Source organism: Hemiscyllium ocellatum, chromosome 15 (assembly GCF_020745735.1).
Source record: "Hemiscyllium ocellatum isolate sHemOce1 chromosome 15, sHemOce1.pat.X.cur, whole genome shotgun sequence".
NCBI lineage: Eukaryota > Metazoa > Chordata > Chondrichthyes > Orectolobiformes > Hemiscylliidae > Hemiscyllium > Hemiscyllium ocellatum.
Genome location: NC_083415.1, coordinates 18,317,485 through 18,340,758, shown reverse-complemented (window position 1 = coordinate 18,340,758; position 23,274 = coordinate 18,317,485). Strand labels below are relative to the sequence as shown.

General features: G+C 39.3%; 1 protein-coding gene across 3 annotated transcripts in view; it reads left to right on the top strand.

Annotated features, from left to right (window-relative positions):
• Positions 1-478: 478 nt before the first annotated feature.
• The window catches only part of LOC132822902 (protein-glutamine gamma-glutamyltransferase 2-like), a 42,475-nt gene continuing 19,679 nt past the window's right edge, over positions 479-23,274 (top strand). Inside the window, exons 1-8 of one of the 3 annotated variants that reach the window (XM_060836298.1) lie at positions 491-541; positions 5,206-5,450; positions 9,721-9,900; positions 10,821-11,057; positions 12,892-13,010; positions 15,116-15,244; positions 17,306-17,483; positions 22,708-22,843. In XM_060836298.1, coding sequence (XP_060692281.1) covers positions 5,420-5,450; positions 9,721-9,900; positions 10,821-11,057; positions 12,892-13,010; positions 15,116-15,244; positions 17,306-17,483; positions 22,708-22,843 — 1,010 coding nt within the window. In that variant the 5' untranslated portion in view covers positions 491-541; positions 5,206-5,419. Of the gene's footprint in view, positions 542-5,205; positions 5,451-9,720; positions 9,901-10,820; positions 11,058-12,891; positions 13,011-15,115; positions 15,245-17,305; positions 17,484-22,707; positions 22,844-23,274 lie in introns of all 3 variants that reach the window. The other 2 variants (XM_060836299.1, XM_060836300.1) reach the window with 2 other exon arrangements.

The following is a 23,274-nucleotide window of genomic DNA, read 5'->3' as shown; positions in this document are numbered from 1 at the left end:
GTGTGCAGGCTAGATGGATTAGCTAGGGGAAATATGGGGTTACAGGGTTAGGGTAGGGTTGGGGGGGTCAGCTCTGGGCGGGATGCTTTTTGAAGTATCATTATGGATTCTGTGGGCCAAATTGCCTGTTTCCGCACTGTAGGGGTTCTATAAACTTTAAGTTAGAACTGCAAATGAGAGTTGGCCAGTGTAGCCCCAACTGACTGGGTGTGTTTTATTCTTCCTTATTGATTAAAGAAATGTCTAGTCTGCAAAAGGAGAAGAACGAAATAAACAAGAAGAAAAATTGATGATGACTGTGATACCCTGAGGGTTAGTTTGAATCACTATGTTCTCACTACAAGTAGCTAAAATATTTCTAGAAGGTAGAACAGGTTAGGCAACTTTGATGCTTGGCCCTCCTAATTAACAAGAAAAGGCATGCTACAGCCAATTACACACAAGCTGATAGTATAAATTTTGAGCAGCTCTGATACATTATAGTGATTGAAAGTACACTGAAGAGGAAAGATCACTTCTCTGTAAGAAACGTGCCAGCGCTGTGAGTCTAGTTAAAGCTTTCTATTCTGGGAGGTGTGTGGGAGCTAGGCAGTACAAAAAGAAGAAGGATTTGTTTTAAATGATTTAGGAAAGTGAATAGATTTTTGAATTAAGATGTATTAGAAGTTGTTACTTTTATATCACTTCACTGTAAGAAACGTGGTTGCATGGTGAGTCCAGTTAAAGCTTTCTATTCTGGGAGGTGCGTGGTAGGATTGCAGTATGAAAGGAAAAAAGATTTGTTTTAACTAGTTTAGGGAAGTGAATAGATTTTTTGAATTAAGATATGTTAGAAGTTGTTTTTTTCAAGGTGCATTGCGTGAGAAAAGAAAGCAAAAAGAGACTCAAAGAAAATGTGATATTAGAATTTATAGAAACTCCCCTGCCTATTGTATAACAAGACATATAACAAGCATGCCTCACTATATTGGCAGAAATGGGGCTTTATATTGGAACTTGAAGGCTAAGTTGTTTTCTAAATTATTTCAGATTTTGCCAGCTATTGATAATTTTTTGTCTTCTTTCACTTAGCAATAACTACCACTGCTGCTGTTACTTCATTCTCTATTCTTCTGCAAATTTGTTTTAGCAATTTTAACAACAACAATTCTCCTTAAATTTAGTTACTTTTTTCCAATTCTAACACACATTTGATTTACAACTTGGATAACGAAAGCCTTTCTCCAATATTGTACTTTATTCACAAAATTTGCACAAATATGTTAGAAAAGATTTTAACTTGATAATTACAGAATGTATAATTAACTTCAACCAGTCTCTATACAGCATCTCCATTATTAGGTGCCTCAAGCCAATTGTTATAGTATGATAAAGGATGTACAACTTGTACATATTGGTGACCTTCTTGGCGTCTGGAGTTCAAAGTAGAGGCAGATGGATATTGGCTACTTCTGTGAAGGCTTTGCTATTAAAAAAAAGGTCACAGCAATCTTCCAGAATAGTGATTTAAATTCAAAAAATTCTCATGAAGCAGGAGACTGTGGATGCCTGTGTTGCTAATGGAAAGCTCTTTATATTTTTCTGTTTATGATAGGTAAAGTAAACATGTAAAATCATTAGCTGAAAAATGTGTTGCTGGAAAAGTGCAGCAGGTCAGGCAGCATCCAAGGAGCAGGAGAATCGATGTTTCGGGCATAAGCCCTTCTTCAGGAACATTGATTCTCCTGCTCCTTGGATGCTGCCTGACCTGCTGCGCTTTTCCAGCAATACATTTTTCAGCTCTGATCTCCAGCATCTGCAGTCCTCACTTTCTCCATGTAAAACCATTAGCTTTGTTTTTGGTTCAGATGAGCAAACTTATTTCTAATTCAGTTTAGAAGCTACTAGTGTTGAGTAGATAAAAGAGTATGGCATTAGACAGATGTTGGGGCGTGGTTTCTGATGGGTGAAGGGTTAGGGTGACAGGTGGCTGAAGGGTTAGAGTACTAAATGCTACATAAATCAAAGCGTGTTTAAAGTAGGTCATGGATTTCCCAATTAACCTACCAAAGTTTCTTGTGATTTCAACCTGATTGGCCAAATGAAAGAAATTTTACTTTTCTTCAGTCCATCAACTTACTTAAAGCTTCTGAGCTCTGTCATCATATTAGTACATTCCTTCTGCATCATCTCTCTTTGTAGAAAGAGCTGCATCATCAAATATCATCCAATCATCTAGGAAACCTCCATATTAAGGGATGCTTGAAAGCGCCCTACTATTTTCTGTCCGACTTACCTCAATTTTCAGACTCCTTGCCATTCGGGTCTTATATGTTTTCCACTTTGAACTTCACCAATTTTTTAGCACCGTGCTGCTTCTTTAGGAACATTACATTATCTACATTGACACTTTCTCTTTTATCTATTCATTCAGAACTAACCTCACTTTTATATAAAAACTGAAGGTACTATTTAATATCTTTGCAATCCTTTGCCTCCTGTAAGAATTAAAAACAAAAGTCCTTTCCTTTTACTGTCTTACCTTTAAATGTTCATACATAAAATTGTTTAACAATCGTTTGGCTATTAAAGTAACTGAAATGCTCAAACTGAGAAATGGAAACAAATGTTGGTCTAGCCAATGATGCTAAAAAAAATTATCAATATGTCCAGGGAAAACCATTTTAGAAGGATGTAGCCAAACAGGATTGCAGAATGCCAAAGACACCCACAGCCACACTCAATTCCCTGCACATTGCCATCTTTTTAGGTGTCATGTGACTGATGCAGTGCATTTTGTCAGACACTATTTGCAATGCTCATTAACAAAGAACCACCACACCAAACAAATTACTCGCAATCTTACTGAGCTAACTCCTGCACTTTGTGGCAAATGAACATGGGAAGAATGGACTTTTGCCAAATATGTGATTTTCTGAAACGCAGTAGGTGAATAGCATAATAACATAGGAAAGGAAGGAGGCCTTTTAGCTCCTTGAGCCTGTTTTTGTCATTCAGTGAGATCATGGATGATCTCCCACCTAATTACATATTTCCATTTTTGCCCCATGCCTCTTAATATCTTTGATTCGGAACAAGGGTTTGAAATAGGATATTCAGCCTGCCCCACTATTCAATGCAATCACGGCTCATTGAACGCTTCAATACCTTTTACTGAAGCCATCTTGATAACCCTATACACTATTGGTAATCATAAATCTATCAACCCACTTTAAACATTCAAAAACTGAGCCTCCACAGACCTCGGTGGTAGAAAATTCCACATTTTCACAATCCTCTGAGTAAAACAAATTCTCCTTATCTCCGACCTATGTGGCATCCCCCTTGTTTTTAAGTTGTGCTGCCTGGTTCTAGGCTCCTTGTGGTTACCAGAAATCGGTCAATCATCATTTTAAATTTAACAATTGACCAGGCATCAAGCGACATTTTCAGAATGGAGTTCCAAATGTCTACCACTCTTTGAGTGTAGAAGCATTTCCTAATTTATTCCTGAAATATTTTTTGGGCTCTAATTTTCAGGTTATGGCCCCAATCCTAGACTTCTAAACTATCATAAATCATTCAACTTCTACTATACTATCTGTTGCCCTCAATGTTATGAAAACTTTGATCAAGTCACCCTTTCAACTTCTAAATTCCTGAAATACCAGATTAGTCTGTGTATTTTTCCTTGGCATTTTTCACCTTGAGTGCCAGGTATCATGGTAAGTCTACTGCTGCAAAACTGCATTGAAAGCCATCGAGTATTTTTATTCAGACCCTCATACAAGGCCAATTCAGAGGCTTATTCATCTAAAATGCATCTTAAGAATAAAATTGTAATGAACCACTTGGTGCAAAACCTTGCCAGTCAATGGTGTCTTTCCAGAAATAGACCGACATTATTACATTCCTGCTCAATGACCTATGCTCCACCTATCAAAGCTCCACACTGGAAACCAGTGTGTATAAAATTTATTCATACTGTCTGTCGATGCCCGATAGTGTAACACTTCACAAGCTGATATCTATTTTAACTTTCCCTTTTCAACTAAAATAGGAGCAAGAATAGGTGGCCTCCTTAGACTCACTCTGCTATAACTCTCTCATCTATATAGGAACGCTACAGTGACAAAGAACATGTTTAAGCTAAGATTGCATATTCAGTATAGGTATTCTTTATCAACTGGATACAATGGCTTATAACGTACTGTCAAAATAATGACAATTAAAACTGATAAGACAATTAGTTTAATTATCATTAAATATATCAGACAAATATATATATCAACAAATACCTTGGTCACTTCAGATCATAACCAATACAGCTAAATATGGAAATCCAAAAATTTCCATTCAAGCTGTGACTCTTCACAGTTCCTCATCAAAAACTGAATTTCACTGTCTTCCCCATCGTTATATGGTGCAAGGAGGCTGTATTTGAAGGTTAGATCCAAATTAAACCTATCCATGAAAATCTGGTACATTTCAGTCAAAGTGAAGTTGCCATTGCCATACCACACTATAGGACTGCTCTCCCAATAGTGAGAAAAGTGGTGGGTAAAGTGGTGGGTGAGTTTAACCTGATGGTCACCATGCCTCAGGTGCAACATGGGACCTTTGAGGTAACCTCAGTTAGTGCAGGAACTGAATACGAGTAAAAAGTGAGGTCTGCAGATGCTGGAGATCAGAGCTGAAAATGTGTTGCTGGTTAAAGCGCAGCAGGCCAGGCAGCATCCAAGGAACAGGAAATTCGATGTTTCGGGCATAAGCCCTTCATCAGGCTTATGCCTGAAACGTCGAATTTCCTGTTCCTTGGATGCTGCCTGACCTGTTGCGCTTTAACCAGCAACACATTTTCAACCCAGGAACTGAATACATGCTGTTGGCATCATTCTGCATTACAATCCAGCATCATCCAACTGAACTAACTGAGCCCTGCTCCTAAAGAGCCCTTTTCACAAAATATCTCTTGTCAACCTGTTTTCCACTGCAAATTAACTGTCATAAGAACTGAGTTTAATTTCTTCTGTTTTAATTCTTAAAGAATTCATAAACATCACTTTCTGTATCTGATTAGACATGCTAATAACTAACACATTCTTCACTTTGCGTTTGTTAATTTCCTAATCCTCCAATCAGATTACTGTCATTTGAGATCATAACAAGTATTGTAATTGCTTTATCAAAATTGTTGGAACCTAAATCTTACAAGTTCCCTGGCAGACATCATCCTAAAATCTTCAAAGTACTCACTGCTGAGATAGGAGATGCGTTGGATCAAGAAAGCTGTTGTTAAGGTCTGATATAAGAGGCTAGTGGACAAAATTAAAGAACGCACGATTGGAGTAATATACTCGCACAGGCTGAGTAAGGAGAGAGAGGAAAGATTTAAAAGGGACCTGCAGAACAACATTTTCAGTCAGAGGATGGTCCGCATATGGAACGAGCTGCCAGAGGAAGTGTTAGAGGTGGGTACAATTACAGCATTTCTGAAACATTTAGGCAGGTATATGGATAAGAAAGGTTTAAAGGGATATGAGCCAAATGCAAGCAAACAGGACCAATTCAGTTAAGGCAAGCTGGCTAGCATGGATTAGGTAGTCCAAAGGGGCTGTTTCCAAGCTGTGTGACTCTATGGCTCTATGAAAGATGGGAAACAGAGAGTGAGAATAAGTGACCCTTCATCCACATGACAGGTTGCGAGTCATGTTGAAACATTACATGCCCCATCAATTCATGACATATATAAACGACTTGGAATAGAGAACCAAGTGCAAGATTTCAAAGTTTGCTGATGACACAACTTATTTGGGGTTGTGAATTATGAGGACAATGCAAGGAGGCTTCAGGTTGATTTATTCCAGTTTACATAATATGATTGGAATGTGGTTCCATCCCCCTGGCAGTGCCTGAACTGGTGGCTGCTGCAGGTAGTGCAGGTAACACAGCCCAAAAAGAATCATAGCTGACAGGAAGGTAGATCTCTGGGTTTTACATTGAGGAAGAATCCAGATAGTGGGAGGGGGCTGGAGGCTCAGAGTCTGTCACTTACACTGAAGGAAGGTAGTGTACAGTTTTGGTCTTCATAACAATGAAAGAATGTAAGTGGATTCAAAGCAGTTCAGAGGCAGTTCAATGATTGCTACCTGAAATGGAGAGAAGGTTAGACAGGCTGAGCCTGGATCCATTGGAGTTTAGAAGGCTGAGGGGTGAACTTCTTAAAAAAAAATCCAGTCCTGAGTGGGCTTGACTGAGTGAATTTGAAAACATGTTTTCCCTTGTAATAAAGTCTAGAAAGCAGGGATATAGTTGTAAAATAGGGAGTTTCCCGATGAAGACTTGAGAAGAGAAGGCTTTTTTCTTGGAGGTTTCTGAGTCTTTGTAAGTCTCGCACACAGACAGGGGAATGGGGGTGGGAAAAGATAGATGGATTCTTTAGTAACACAGGATTTAAAAATTATCAGGAATTAACAGGAAAGTGGATTTGACCACAATCAGATCAGTCATGACCTTATTAAATGGTAGGTCTTATTAAATGGTAGAGCCTGCCCTTACTCCTAAGTCGTGTATTTATATGGGTCTGAATGGTGTCAACAAAACAGTGTTCACTTCCCAGCTCTGCCTGAGGTAGATTTGGAACCTGCCTCTTTGCCCTACCCAACGTGGAGTTTATGGTGCAAAGGGTCAGACCTGCCTTTGAGCAGAGAACTAAAGAAAAAGATACTTGTACTGAATGTTGCAGTGATTGCAAAACTTGCTGAGGTAAGACTAAAGAATGCACACACATCCACACTCTGTCTCTCTCTCTCTCTCTCTCACTCACTTACACACACATACCCATTCACACACAAAAACACACTCTCACTCACACACACTCTCTTTCGCATACACATACACACTCTCTCACATACACACTCACTCACACAGACACACATGCACAAATTATTTCATTCAAGATTGCTTTCTGTCAAAAAAATAAAACTGTACCTCAGCTTAAAACGTAGATTCGAAGTGGAACCTCACTACACCTGAAGTGCATCGTCTACCTGGGATATCACCTTTTGAACATTGATAAAATCTTTTATTATCTAGGGAAAAAGACTTCAAAATAGTCTGGATTTTGCATTTTAATTGGCAGTCTACTTCCTAACTGATTGAAGGATTCAACAAGGGCAACTAGTTTTCAAGTTGTTAACTTCTTGCTTATACATATTATGCCTTATACCTCCCCATCACACCACGCCTGAGGAATGAGCAGAGGTCTGAAATCTTGCAATTTCAAATAAACCTGTTGAACCATAACCTGGTGTCATGTGATGTTTGACCTTGTCCACCCCAGTCCAACTCCAGCACCTCCAAATCATAATTAGAGTAAACCATTTCTCAGAGATATCACTCTCGGTAGATTGCGTGTTCAAGGAACGTGAGTTCAAAAGCTTTAAGCTGACACTTGAGTACAGCATTGAATAAGAGCTGCCCTGCCAGTGGAGGTGTCTTTCAGATGAGATAATAACAATAACAACTTGTATTTCTCCAACACCTTTGCAACAATAACATGTGCCATGGTGCTTCACAGGAGTGTTTTCAAACAAAAGGTGACACAGTTCGACATGAAAATATACTAAGATGGATGAGATATAGGTGTTAAGGGTATCTTAAAACAAGAAAGAGAGATCATTGAATCTCCACAGTGTGGAAGTAGGCCATTTAGCTCATCAAGTCTACATCAATTTTCCAAAGAGTATCCCAATCCCATAGCTAACCCACCTAGCCTGAACATCCTTGGATACTTTAGCATGACGAATCTACCTAACTCAAACACCTTTAGACTGTCAAAAGAAACAAGAGCATTTGGAAGAAACCCAGACAGATATGGGGCGAATGTGCAAACTCAATTCAAACAGTCACCCGAGGGAGGAATTGAACCCAAGTCCCTGGCGCTGTGAGGCAACAGTGCTAACCACTGAGTCACCATTCCACCACACATGGCCCTGAGTTGGAGAGATTTAGGGTGCGAAATGCAGAGTTTAGGACCTTGACAACTGGCATGTCTGTCAGTGGTGGAACAATTAAAATCAGGATGTACTGGAGATGTTTACAGCAATGGTGGTGGTGAGGTAACAGGCATAGTGGTTTTAAATGATGCCTCTGAGGTCATGCTTAGAAGAGAAGTAGGAGCCAGTCAAGAATAGATTCTTGACAGCAGTTTTGGAGTCAGAAGATAAATTACTGTAACTAAAACTTGATAGGTAAGAATCAAACAGACAAGTGTAGACCCATGCAGCTGGATGACAAAGGAGAGGCATTGGAAAGGATTATGTAAAAACGAGTTAGGGAAAATTTTGCCATGTAAATGCTGAGTGTCAACCTACTGATAACATGTAAAATGTTATCACTCCATTTCTGCTTTCAGCAGTATATGATCCTGGGCTTAAATACTTTTGTTCAATAGTAGGTAGAGATACATATAACGATTTGCTAATCACATTTTGTTCATTCTCTCAAATTCAATTTTTGGAAATAACACCAGAAAATTTAAGCTATGAATGTAAACACATTAATAGTTCCAATACACATACTGTTGTTATCAATCATTGGCATCTTTTGAAGAACCCAGTTTGCAATGCAGCCAAACTGCATATACCTGGAATGTTCAGTGTAAGTAATTTGCTCAATCTTTATTCAACACTTCAGCACATTCCTTTCATGGTTATTTGAAGAAACAATGATTCAAAGATCTACACTAGGGAGTGGCACTTTTTAAAAAAAAGTGTTATAGGTCACAAGATAATTATGATCAAGGAGAACAATTCACCCAGATTAATTCTTTCCATCAAGACAATAATTTTATTCATTCAGAAGATATGGGTGTCATTGGCTGAGCCAGCATTTATTGCCTGTCCCTAGTTGCCCTGGAGAAGAAATGGCACTGAGCTGCCTTCTTGACAGGTTTTGCCTGATTCCCAGTGATTCCAGTTTTGCTCAAGGCCCCTGACGTCACACTGGATCAAAGTTGCCTTGATGTTAGATCTAGTCACTCCCCTGGAATTTGGCTCTTTTATCCATGTTTGTACTAAGGCTACAATGAGGTCAGGAGTAGAGTGGCTTTGACAGACCCAACCTGAGTTTCAGTGAGTAAACTGCTGCTAAGTAGACTGTTGCCTAGTAGACTGATGGGGCAGTATTTGACTGGGTTGGATTTGATGTACAAAACATACCTGGGCAATTTTCCACATGGTTGAGAGGTGCTAGATTTTACACTGTGTTGGGACAGTTTGGCTAGGAACATGGAGCACCTCTTAAACACTATTGCTGGAATGCTGTCAGGACTCTCAACATTTGTGGAATCTAATATTTTCAGCCACTTCTTGATATCACGTAGATTAATTGAATTGACTGAGGTCTGATATCTGAGATGCTGGAGGAAGCTGAAATGGAATCTAAAGTCATCCCTAAAACTTATATAATTATTTTCTTAAATGATTCCCTTACTCTTACTTCTACAACACAGTGTAAAGTTTATGTTAATCATTCAATGGAATAACATTTGACTTGGTCCAATATTGAAAAGTAGATGATAGTAAGTCAGCACTTCTTAACCAGTCCTTAACTAATTTTGACCTTGAGAACTCTTACACAGCTGGGAACTATGTCCATGCAGCACAAGACAAAATGCTACAGTTGTTGGCTTTTTTGTCTTGCCTTTATAACCTGAATATCCTGTGGTTTCTTTTACAGTTTTGGAAATGAATTTCACCGTCGATTTGCAGTGTGAGAAGAACAACCATGAGCACAAGACCATTGAAATCAGCACTGAGCGGCTGATAGTCAGGCGGGGACAGCCTTTCCATCTCATACTGCAATCTTACAGTGATCAATTTATTGACAATGGCACAGTGGTAATCTGTGCTGAGACAGGTAGTCTGTTATGTATGAAATGGGGAGCATGAAATGACAAATATGAACATTACATAATTCTATAATTACTCACAGTTCTACCCAATCTTTCTCAATTTATTAGCAATATCTGTGAACAATACAATTTGAGTTTCAATGAGTCCAACCCACACGCAGTGTTATGGTAGATGATACTACTGGTTCTTGTAGCAACTTGCAATGATGACTATGATGTGAGGGCTTTACAACTCCTCTGAAATCAATCACTATAAACAAGTGAAATTAGGAAACACATTTATGTACAAAGGAATTGCTTACTCTGCAAATGGGGATGGTTAAGCCTGAGAGATCCATACCTTCAGCTTTTCCTTTTAGGGAAGAACAGAGAGCAAGTTCCTATTTTTCATTTTGCCTCCAACACCACCTAGCTTCTTCATCTGAAGAAACTACCTGGATGTGCTTGGTACAAATAATTGGAAGATGTAATTGAAGTATGTTGAAATAAATCCTCATATATGTCTAGAAAAAGTAAAAGTAAAGGTAAAGAAATGGATTACAATGGTTGAATTTCTTATAATTACTGTGGCACACAATAATCAGGAGATAACTTGCTTGGTATTCATGAAATAGGCCACAGACTGTGGACAAACAAACCAATGGACATGAAGCCCCATGTAACTATTTCTTCATAGGGGACAAGATTTACCCAATCATGTTTATCATGTCATCAAATCATACCACAATTATGAAAATATCAGGGTTGTGCTGAAGTCACTCGACTTATATTGCTTCTCAAACGGAACATTTTATACTGTATTTTGAAATATATTTTACCTGTTCACTTAATTAAAACTGATGATGTTGACAGTTGGCTGGGATGTTCATATACAGTTGTAGTGTGGTTCAATGCAGGCTTGTTTAATTTTGTTGTCTTGTTTTAGGGCCAAAACCTTCAACAGCATTTGGAACCAAAATCCTGCTTGAATTAAATTCATACGGTGTAAACCTTTGGAAAGCAGTTGTTGTTTCTAGCACCGGAACCAGAATGACCTTGCAGATATGTCCATCTCCAAATGCCAAGATTGGAAAATATAAATTGTCTCTTCAAAGAATGATGGGAAATGATGAGAATTACTTACTTGGGGAGTTCATCCTCCTCTTCAATCCATGGTGCAAAGGTAGGGATGTTTTGAATACAGATTCTGAGAAATTTGGAACGAGATTGTAAAAGAGGTTTGAAGATGGACCAACACTGTGTGGTGCAATAAAGCATAGTTGAATCCACTGACCTTTTGTACCATGGGCAGAAACAAATGTTGCCACATGGTGAGGGAGGGGGAATCCAAAACTAGAGGCTATAAATTACTCTGAACTTAAGTCAGCACATTGATTGGCAATGTTTAAAATATGTGTTTCATTTACTATGGCAACATTCAGGACCTTCTCTCCTGGATGCTAGATAGAGCATTCGATAATTGATTCGCAAGGCCTAGTTACAAAGTATTAGACATTGTTAACTAAATAATTTTCTAAAAAAGTTTCAGTTGCCGTTTACTTTGGCTTTTAAGTGTTCCCAAATAGTTTCATTCATTTCAAGTGCTCCAAAGTGTTTATAGCTCTTACAGGGTTTTCTTGAACATTTAGCTTGCACCACCACACACACCCCTGATGCTGTAATACTCCAATCTCACACCCAGTCCCTAGTCCCTAGGGTCTGCTCCCAACATTTCTGTGGCTCATCTCTGACATCAGTGGAACTGGGGAGCTGGGTGTACTGGGTTGTGGAGATCGGCAGAGCTAGAGAGTGGAGAAAAGGTGTGAAAGTAGCGTTGGAGTGAGGAGAAAATTCAGAGTGTCCATAAACTGATCCACTGACCTCAGTAGGATAGACCCAACCTGCTCTGAGCTTGGGTGAGAGTTGATACCTGGACTTTAGGGCCTAAGTTATGAGGCGAGATTACACAAAATAGGCATATTTTCTCTAGATTTTAAGAAGGGTTAGAGGCGAGTTGATCGAAGTTTTCAAGATATTTATAGAAAAGAGAAGGTAGATAACCTATTTTCACTGGTTGGGGATTCTAGAACCAGAGGATATAGTGTGATTATTAGGGCTAGACTGTTCAGAAGAGATGTTACAAAGCACTTCTACACACAAAGTGCAATAGATGTTTGAAACCCTCTTCAACAAATGGCTGCGGATACAATTTCAGTCATTAATTTTAAATCTGAGATAGATAATTTTTTTGTTAAGCAAAGGTATTAAGGATTATGGGCCAAAGGCAGGTATATGGAATTAGGTCATAGATCAGCCACGATCTTATTGAATGGTGGAACAAGTTTGATGGGCTGAATAGCCTTCTCCTGTTCCTATGTTCTTATGTTCCTATGGAGTTGTAAAACAGGCTGCCTCAGGAATTTGGGGACAGGAGAGCAATGGGAGGCTCAGGGATGGGAATGAATGGACAGGTGGAAAAAGAAGAGTCTCATGTGCTTGTCCAAGTTTGTATAGGTAAATCCTTTGACTTTCAGCTGGTAGCTTCCAGTGATCGCTTTAAAGACCACTGTTTTGGCCGCTAATGATTAGTTATGATGTTTTGGCAACTGATAGCTAGTTGCTAAGTGAATGCTGTGGTCAATATCAGTTAAATTTAGCACAGGATGCTGAAAAGTGATGTAAGCACGAGTAATAACTTTAACTCTAGTTTCAGACATACAACCTTCACAACATGGAATGGCCTTAAGTAATATGGAAGCCCTGCACAGGATGAGCACACACGCACCATCTTGGGCTCTTCAGCATCAATTACATATCTATAGAGTAGCTGCAGCACCATCCTATTTCTGGAATGTAGCTATATACATGCAAACGTGCAAGATTATTCTCCTAATGTAAACTTGTTAATTTGCTGATTTTAAATGTTACTCCGATTATGTTTTTGTTAGCCACATTATATTGCATACTCAAATTACAAATGATTGTTGTGTTAAGAATTCTGTGTTTTCTCCTGTTAGAGGATACAGTCTTTTTGGATAATGAACAACAACGTCAGGAATATGTGATGAATGAAGAGGGAATCATCTACACTGGTTCTAGTCATTGTATTCAATCACGAGCATGGTACTTTGGACAGGTATTTGAAATCACTAACAATATACTATTGAACTGTGTTTAACAAGTCAGCTGAATTCTTTGTTAGTTTTTGAACTTACACAAGTCCTGTCCACCCCCTTACCACTCTGCTGTCTGACTTCTAGCTCCTGGTCCATCAACATTTCAATTTTAAAAATCCTAAAATAGCACATACTCCAAACTGCAGCTTCTGATACCCTGTGAACTATATTCAGCCCTGTACAGGGAGTGAAATTAAACCTCCTGCAGGCTCAGTGAAATTTATCTTTGAACGTATGCAGCTCACTCACGTGAGCAGTTATAAGATTCCTACCAGTAAGTCAACAGCTAAGTTCCATATATTTAAGGTAAATGTAAAAGTTGCATGCGACCTTTAATGAATATAATTCTGCCTTCCCTGCTACAAAACTGTAGCACACACATTATTGTTGGTGATAGCAGCCTTGGTTTTCATCAGTTGGGATGGATCAGGTACCGCTTAAAAAGTTGAGTGGGATTCAATTCTGATCCTAGTTCTGCCTTTTCAATTTTCATCACGACCTCTTAAAGCTGTGTGCTGATTTTGTTCATGACACTGCACACGATATTACTGTAAAAAGTGAGGTCTGCAGATGCTGGAAATCAGAGCTGAAAATGTGTTGCTGGTTAAAGCACAGCAGGTCAGGCAGCATCCAAGGAACAGGAAATTCGACGTTTCGGGCCAGAGCCCTTCATCAGGAATCCCTGATGAAGGGCTCTGGCCCGAAACGTTGAATTTCCTGTTCCTTGGATGCTGCCTGACCTGCTGTGCTTTAACCAGCAACACATTTTCAGCACACGATATTACTGCCCTGGCTGACTCCATGGTGGGAAGCATGTCCCAGTCTTCTACAATTGGCATGGATGCAAACCAGTTGTTTAAAGAGTTATGGTTCATAGCGTGCATGAGAGAACCACTTGAAGGGTTAGTTCCGAAAGTTCTTCATGTTTCTCATGCCAGGGTATGCACTCCTACCCAGCACAAAGAGCAGAGGGTGGGATGGGGGGTGATGAGTGGAAATGGATGAGCAGAGGGCATTAGCAGCATAAGGAGAGAGCAGGGGAGGTGGGAGGTGTGGGGGCTAAAGGAGTGTTCTTCATTCTTTTATTTTTAGATATAATGCTGGAACCCATGGGCAGGCATTCTGAACAGCCATTTTGGCAACTATCAGCCTCCTTAGCTCTTCATGGCCTAACTCTGGCTGCCCCCTCCACCTCTCCCAGCCAAAAATACAAAGTATGGGCATCGATTTTTAGAAGTCGGATTTGAGAAGCTATCGATGAAAGCACCTGCCTCCGAACACCTGAACCTTTATCGAACAATGGAACTAGACCATGTGATTTTCTAGTATCCTACTTAATTTGGCATTTACAATATCATTAACCTTGCTCTTAATATTGCGTACATTTCCACAATGTATTTTGTACATCTTAACTCTGTGTCATGCATTGAAAATAAAGCAGGCAGAATTAAATTTCTCTGTTTTCTGGTCATTCTGCCATAAAATCATTGCCACTATTAACACCATTGTTACTACCTCTAACTTCACCTTCCCAAATCCCTGTTGAAAACATTTCATTGTGAGGAACAATGAGCAGAATCTTTTAGGGACCTGGATAAGGTTGGTAGACTATGGCAAGAGTTGTGGCAGAATCTGTGAGAAATTGGGTGAAGCCTATTCTGATGTTGGGAGCGAGTCACCTCATCTTTTGTTGCTTTTCTGATTGGCAAGGTGAGTTTCTCGATAAGTTGCAAAATTATGGTCAAATTATTGGTTGATAAATGCTTCTTAACCCCACAACTCACCTAATTGATACTCAGCTTCCTATCTCACAAAATGCGCCAGCCATTTTAGATGTCGAGATTTCTCGACATGCAAGTCAGAGCAGGTATGTAGTGATCTCAGCTTGCCACTGGATGTCAGGACCCTCCATCTTTGTCACCACACACCAGTGCATCAGTGCATGATCCATTGGCACCAACTGCACATGCCCCTCAAAAAGATTATTGACAACAGAAATAAAACATACCATCATTACCGAACAATTTTGAACAATATTCTTTAGAAAATCTTTTTTCTTTTTCAGTTTGCAGACAATATCCTAGATGTCTGTCTTAAATTGATGGACAATAATAACAAATGCCTGTCATGCCCAGAAAAAGACTATGTACGCAGAAATGACCCTACTTATATCAGTAGAATGGTGTCAGCAATGGTAAGCACGTTAACCTTATGGATGATATTGATGAGAATAAATGTTAGTGACTGTCAAAATAATCTCCTTCATTTGGTTTTATTCTATCTGAATGGTTTTCTTGAGTTCTCTGGCTTAATGTTTCTGTCTACCTTTCTCCCCCTTCCAGATCACATTAAACATTTTGAGATTGTGATGTTAGCTGTAGTATGGATGTCCTTAAAAACACCTGGTTCAAAGGTAGAAGACAGAGGATGGTGGTGGAGGGTTGTTTTTCAGACTGGAGGCCTGTGATCAGTGGAGTGCCACAAGGATCGGTGCTGAGTCCACTACTTCTTGTCATTTACATAAATGATTTGGATGCGAGCATAAGGGGTACAGTTAGTAAGTTTGCAGATGATACCAAAATTGGAGGTGTAGTGGACAGCGAAGAGGGTTACCTCAGATTACAACAGGATCTTGACCAGATGGGGCCAATGGGCTCAGAAGTGGCAGATGGAGTTTAATTCAGATAAATGCGAGGTACTGCATTTTGGAAAACCAAATCTTAGCAGGACTTATACACTTAATGGTAAGGTCCTAGGGAGTGTTGCTGAACAAAGAGACCTTAGAGTGCAGGTTCATAGCTCCTTGAAAGTGGAGTTGCAGGTAGATAGGATAGTGAAGAAGGCATTTGGTATGCTTTCCTATATTGGTCAGAGTATTGAGTACAGGAGTTGGGAGGTCATGTTGCAGCTGTACAGAACATTAGTTAGGCCACTGTTGGAATATTGCGTGCAATTCTGGTCTCCTTCCTATCGGAAAGATGTTGAATTTCAGAATAAAATCTTGAAAGGGTTCAGAAGAGATTTACAAGGATATTGCCAGGGTTGCAGGATTTGAGCTATAGGGAGAGGTTGAACAGACTAGGGCTGTTTTCCCTGGAACGTCGGAGGCTGAGGGATGACCTTATAGAGGTTTACAAAATTATGAGGGCCATGAATAGGATAAATAGGCAAAGTCTTTTCCCTGGGGTTGGGGAGTCCAGAACTAGAGAGCATAGGTTTAGGGTGAGAGGGGGAAGATATAAAAGAGACCTAAGGGGCAACTTTTTCACGCAGAGGGTGGTGCGTGTATGGAATGAGCTGCCAGAGGATGTGGTAGAAGCTGGTACAATTGCAACATTTAAGAGGCATTTGGATGAGTATATGAATAGGAAAGGTTTCGAGGGATATGGGCCGGGTGCTGGCAGGTGGGACTAGATTGGGTCGGGATATCTGGTCAGCATGGACGGGTTGGACCAAAGGGTCTGTTTCCATGCTGTACATCTCTATGACCACACCTTATATTAAAGATTTCAAACCTTGCTGAACATGTTCCATTCACTTTATGCAGCCTTTTCAATGACTGCATAAAATATCAGCCTTGGATCAATCTGCAATACTCTCAGTTCTGAGGCAGAGAGGTCTGCTTCAAGATCTATTCTGAGATTTGAGCACTCGGTTTAAAGTGACTTTTGGAGTATGGCATATTGGAAATGTTGCCTTTCAAATGAAACATTCAATGAAGAAATAATTCTCTTCCCACTCAAAAGAATGTAAGTGAACCAATAGTACTATTTTGAGGGAAGAAAAAGAGAATGGTTCTCCTTGATGATCTGACCAATACTTATCCTTTCATCACCATCATTCAAAAGAGATCTCATTGCTGTATGTGAGAGACATTGCAATACGTAATCTGGCTGCTGTTAATTTTAAAGTCACTTTATATCAGTCACCATGCAGGAAAAGGGAAAGAAATTCACAATTACTAGTATTTAGTCTTGTTTGAATTATCCAGAGACTCCAATGAGTTATTTACAAATCAAAAACACTGCTATTCATTCTGGCCACTTTTCATTTGGCCTCTTATTCACGCATCATGCCTTATTTCTTTGCTTCTAATACATTTATTTATGATTTTATTTCTGTGATGCTAACTCAACCTTTCAATGGCCACATGTGCACATTACCTTCTGATTGCGCCATGTAATTTTATTGATAGTTTCAGGAATAAAACCTACACAACTGTGTTAATACAGACTCACTGTTCCAACTTTTCCAGGTAAATTCTTGTGATGACAAAGGTATACTTGAAGGCAGATGGAGTGCACCATATTGTGGAGGGACATGCCCGTGGAATTGGAATGGAAGTGTTGCCATCCTTACAGAATGGAACGATCGTGGTTGTAAGAAAGTTCAGTTTGGACAGTGCTGGGTGTTTGCAGCAGTTGCCTGCACAGGTACAAAGTGCAAGATGTAATAGGGATTTTATTCTGAAATTCTAAGTATCTACATTCTGATGCATTAAAAAATTTCCTACAAAATTTTCAAGATATTTCCTAACCCATTCAGCTGCTTAGACACACTTACATATTATGTTTATGATAAAAAATGCTTTAGAAGTTTTTATTGTGGGGTTATTTAATGACCAGTATCATGAAGTAGCTCTGAAATTACAAGCACAATAGCCCTTAACATATGTCTTCATATGTGAAATTAATATTAAAGGGAAGATTTAAAAATCAAAAAGATTTTCAAAGAAGAGCTTCACATTCAGAAACACTATTACTTCTTTTACTAATTATAAGAAGTCAGCGTCCTTTGATTCTTGATCCTTGGCCATAGTTTCTCCATACTAAGGCAGAACCCTCATGAATTTGAATATCTCGACCATACCGGTCTCAACCTTCACTGCTCCAAGGAGAACTATCCCAATCTTTCTACATACCTGAAATTGCTTGTCTTGGGAATCAGAGCTGAAAATGTGTTGCTGGAAAAGCGCAGCAGGTCAGGCAGCATCCACAGAGCAGGAGAATCGATGTTTCGGGCATGAGCCGATTCTCCTGGTCCTTGGATGCTGCCTGACCTGCTGCGCTTTTCCAGCAACACATTTTCAGCTCTGATCTCCAGCATCTGCAGTCCTCACTTTCTCCTGTCTTGGGAATCAACCTAACAATCCATAGCAAGCTAAATCTTATGATACAATAACTACTTTCTCTTAAATGTACCCTATTGACACAGCAGATGGACTGCAGCAATTTAAGGAGGGACCTCAAAACCACCTTTTGAGAGCAAATAAGGTCAAACAATAAATGCTGACCAGCCAGTGAGTACTCATTTCCCACAAGTGAATAAAAAGGTCACAATATATGTGGGCCACTCATTTTCAAGAACCAAGTCCAACAATGTCTTCTTTCTTATTGGACTAGAATTACACTGATGTAGAAAACACCCTTGTTTTTATGCAATTATTATGTCAATCTAGATTGAAGCAAGTAGCCTCCCATTAGGTGGAAAATCTCATAGAAACCTTGTGAATAGTGATTTACGCTGCCAGACAAGACTTTCTATAGGTCTTCCCAGTAATGATGTACAATTCAATTAAAGCTGCAGCAACTAACCCCCTACAGAAATAAATGGCACATAGGGAAGGTTCATTCAGTTCAACTTACTGAAGCTCTCTGAAAAAGACAGCCATTCAGCAACCCTTCCGTGAACTTTCTACACTTTATTCCTATTATTTATTTTTTTCTGCAGTATGATGCGTTATAATGAAAATATGATAGAACTAATAGACCAGTGCTTCAGTTGGACATTGAGAACAACACGGTAATTCAAAGAGGAAACATTGAAAGTACTTGGCAAATATGTTCCAGTAAAAACAAAGGGTAGGACCAAAATTGAAGTACATTGGATTGTAAGGGTTATAAACATAGGAACCATAGGAACAGGAGTAGATCATTTCACCATTGATTTTAGGAATGAAATCAAGGATTTTGATCAAATTTAGGATTAAGAGAAAAGGAGAGTTTTATGGTTGATATTGAGAGTTATATCGGGCAGAACCCACAGAGAAGTATAAGTACAGAGGGAAACACAAAAAGGTAATTAGGAAAGTGAAGGGAATGCATAAGAAAGTAATAGTGGGTAAAATAAAGAAAAACCCAAAGAGGCTTCTTCAATATATAAAGAGCAAAAGAATAACTAGAGTAGGAGTAGAGCCCATTAAGCACCATTAGAGGTAATCTGTATGGACTCACCAGATGTGGCACAAAGTCTTCTATGAATACTTTTGTTAGTCTTCTCAATGGAAAAGGTTGGTGCTAGGATAGACATCCTGAGAACATTGGAAGAAAGTAACATGGATTGAGAGGAATGCCAGTGGATTTAGGAACCATAAAAGTTGATAAATCTGCAGGCTAAATAATATATATCTCAGGCAGTTGAGGGAGTCAAGAGAGGAAATATCAGGACCTTGCAGTAATTTTCAAATCTTCTCTGGACACAGGAGAAGCCTGGTGGATTTCTAAATTTGTCTCATTATTAAAAAAGGAAGGAAAGATGGACCAAGAAATTACAGGCCAGTCAGATAACCTCGGTGGTGGGAAAGCTACTAGAAATAATTCTGAAGGGATAGAATATACCTGCACTGAGAGAGATACAGATTAGTCGGGGATAGTCAGCATGGATTTGTTACAGATTGGTCGCAATTGACAACTTTGATCAAATGTAATCAGGAGTGTTGCAGGGATAATGCATCTGATTAGGTCTATATAGACCTGAGCAAGACTTTTGATAAAAGTCCTTCATGGCAGACTGCTTCAAAAGGAAGAGTCAATGGGATCCAAGGCAAAATGGCATGTTGGATTGAAAATTGGCTGAGGGACAGAAAGTAGAAAGTTTGGGGGATTTTCTGTGACTGGAATTTTGTTTCCAGTGGGGTTTCACAAGGCTCAGTTTGCAGGCTGGTTGCTGTTTGTTGTTTGGACTTAAAGGTAAATAGTGAGAAAGATAGCTGAAAACTACAGGACGGTGCCAATGGACTCAACAAGGTTGGCAGAGGAGAGGCAGATGTCATTCAATCCAGACAAGTGAGAGATACTGCATTTGGAATGAGCTCTCAAGGCTAGGGGTGACATTATGAATAGTAGGACTCTGGGAAAGTACTGAACCTTAGTGTGTACATCCACAAATCCCTGAAGGTAGCAGGGTAAGATGGCTAAAAAAGCATATGCAATAAACGCATCGTTCCACAGAATGAGGGTTCCATTCCTGAGAATCTCCATGAATGATGAAATTCATGAGTTCAGAGCTCATTAAAATAGGCTAACATTGTTAAAAATATCATGGATAAGCGATTTTTGCCTGTAGATGCTGATTTTTGTTTTTACTTATGTTTTGGCACGATAGATAAATTAGTGATTTACGATTTCAGAAGATTTACGGTATTTGCTTTTATACAAGAGGAAGGAAGTTGCACTGGAGTATAAAATGCTGACTAGACCACAACTGGAGTGTTATGTGCTATTCTGGTCATCATCTTATAGGAAATATATGATTGCATTGGACAGGGTGCATTGGGTATGTTCTAAGATGCTGTGTGGGCTGGAGGGTTTGAACTATGAAAAAGGATTGGATAAGCTGGGGTTGTTTTTCTTGGCGCAACAAAGCTTTAGAAGGGACCTGATAGTATTAGATTATATGGGGCATTGGTAGATTGAATAGAAAAGTACTTTTTCCCTTCGTGGAAGAGCTGAGGAGAGTTTCTTTTCACTTAGTAGATAATGGGAATCTGGAGCTCACTACCTGAAAGGGGGTGTGGCGGTGGAGGTTCAGTTGAAATATTTAAGCTGTATTTAGGTATCCACTTAGTTGCCATATCGTCCAGGATTATGGGCCAAAAATTGGAAAAGGAGATTAGAGCAGTCAGATATCTTTTGACTGGTGCAGATATGATAAGCCAAATGACCTCCTTTTGTGTTGTAAACATCCATGAGTTTAAATTATCCTGTATATCTAAGATGGAAATCAACCAGCATTTCCGCTAAGTCCAGTTAAACTGAAACTGAGGAAATATTAAACCATGGAGAATGCAATGCAGAACAAAAATGCATATATTTTTGTATAACTATTTTAATTATAGAAGCAACTTTTTAAAGTACAGCTACTGCAAAGAACAAATATTAAACCTAGATTAAAATTTAGCATGATGTTTTTTCAAAGAGTGCATTATTAGATCAAACTCCCAATCTCCTGAAATATGCGATTGACAAGGAATGATAATGAAACACCTTGAGCTGACTGTATTTTGGCAGTGTTACAGAAATACAGAACACTGAAATAGTTACCCATAAGTTCCTTAGCAACAATTTTGGCAAACTTTAAGAGAGTCAATAACAATTGACAAGATAGTCAGTTGAGGCATTTCCATGCTGATCCCAAGATAGAAGATAGAAAACCTTGCATTTATATGCTGTTTTGTCATGTGCCAGATGTCTCAAAGCTCATTATATTCAAGTGAAGTGTAGTCACTGTTATAATGCAGGAAACACAGTAACTAGGTTGGCCCACAGTAAGCTCCCACAATTAACAGTGATTAATGAGTCCAGGAAGAATTCCCCTGCTTTTCTTCAAAATGTTTTCTTGGGATCTTTTACATCCCCCGGAGACGGCAGAGGGAGGGCAATTTCATGTGTTATCTTGAAAGTCGCTCCTCCATACATGCACCACATTGTGGCTGCTCACTTCCTGTGCAAACCTTTGTCATGACTGTTTTATGAGGCTATATGTCAGCCTCCTGGCATCCTCTGGATGGAACTCTATGCCTTTGCAATTTCCAGCATTAAAGTGCTTTTACATGAATCTTTAGACTGCCCTTTTCCCTTTTGGTGCATATCTCTACCTTCTTTTGACCCAATACACCTAGTGTCTAAAATGTCCCTCTGCTTGCTGTTGGTTTGTCCTTTGATATCACTCTTCAATCAGGATTTGAATGCTCCTCCAGCCTGTTTGTCCCATCAGACATCCAACTCAGAGGGGCCCTCCTAACTGGCTGCCACCCAGAAACATCAGTCAGAAGACCTTCAAGTCCTGGATGCAGATATGGTACTAACATGCCATTAAAGTCCATGAGGACCAAGACTGCCAAATCAAACTTGGTGTAAATGATTTTTCAGAAAGAAAAGCAGGAACTTCACCTGATGTTTTGATAAGCAGTATCAAATTATGCTGGCATTCAACTCGTTGCTGATTGTGAAGGATTGTAGTGTACAAATTAGTTGCTACATAACCCTACATTAAAACATGATGTGGAGGTGGAGGTGCCAGTGTTGGACTTGGGTGGACAAAGTTAAAAAGCTAGCTAGCTGATGAAGGAGCAGACGCACTGAAAGTTAGTATTCCAAATAAACCTGTTGGACTATAACCTAGTGTTGTGTGATTTTTAACTACATTAAAACAGTAAGTACCTCAGTGTCCTGTAGCATACTCAGTGTTTTCCAAATTGTGGGGTATTGATAGTAAAAAATATTTTCATGAAATAAATGTTTTTAAAATGCATCTCAAAGTATTAAATCCTGATTTGAATGCTGGCAGTTTGCTCAAGTATCAGATCCTGCCACAGTGTTATGTATAGACATGTGTTCATTCAGTTGTAATGACATACTTCTTTTTGTTATTTCTTAGTTTTGAGATGCTTAGGAATTCCAACTCGTGTTGTCACAAACTTTAATTCTGCTCATGACAGCAATGGGAATTTAACAATCGATAAAGTGTGTGATGAATATGGGAGAGACCTTGGAGGCCCAGGTGATAGCATCTGGTGAGTCAAATTAGTATCAAAAATGCAAATTTTAGCCGTTAAGAGAAAACAAAAAAACACACAGTAGATTGTGTCAGCACCATGAAAGAGAAAAGACAGATTAATCCTTTTTTTCTCAATGCCCACCTTTATTCAGAAATAAAGATTCTGTTTTGACAGAATCAGCCAGACCAATCCAGGATCATCACTATTGTAGCAGATCGAATAGACTACATCCCCCTTCCAGTGGAGGCCTGCCACAAGTGTGCAGGATCTGACCTGTACGCTTAAATCTAAATCTGCAAATAGAGGCCAGTTCAGGTCAAATAAACTCTATCCTAAATACCACCCACTTAGGGAGAAACAGAATGAGAACCAGTCCCAATCACTGGCCATTTGAAAGAAAAATTGCCAATTATTTTCTAGAGATGTACCTCATGAAGTGAGTGGCT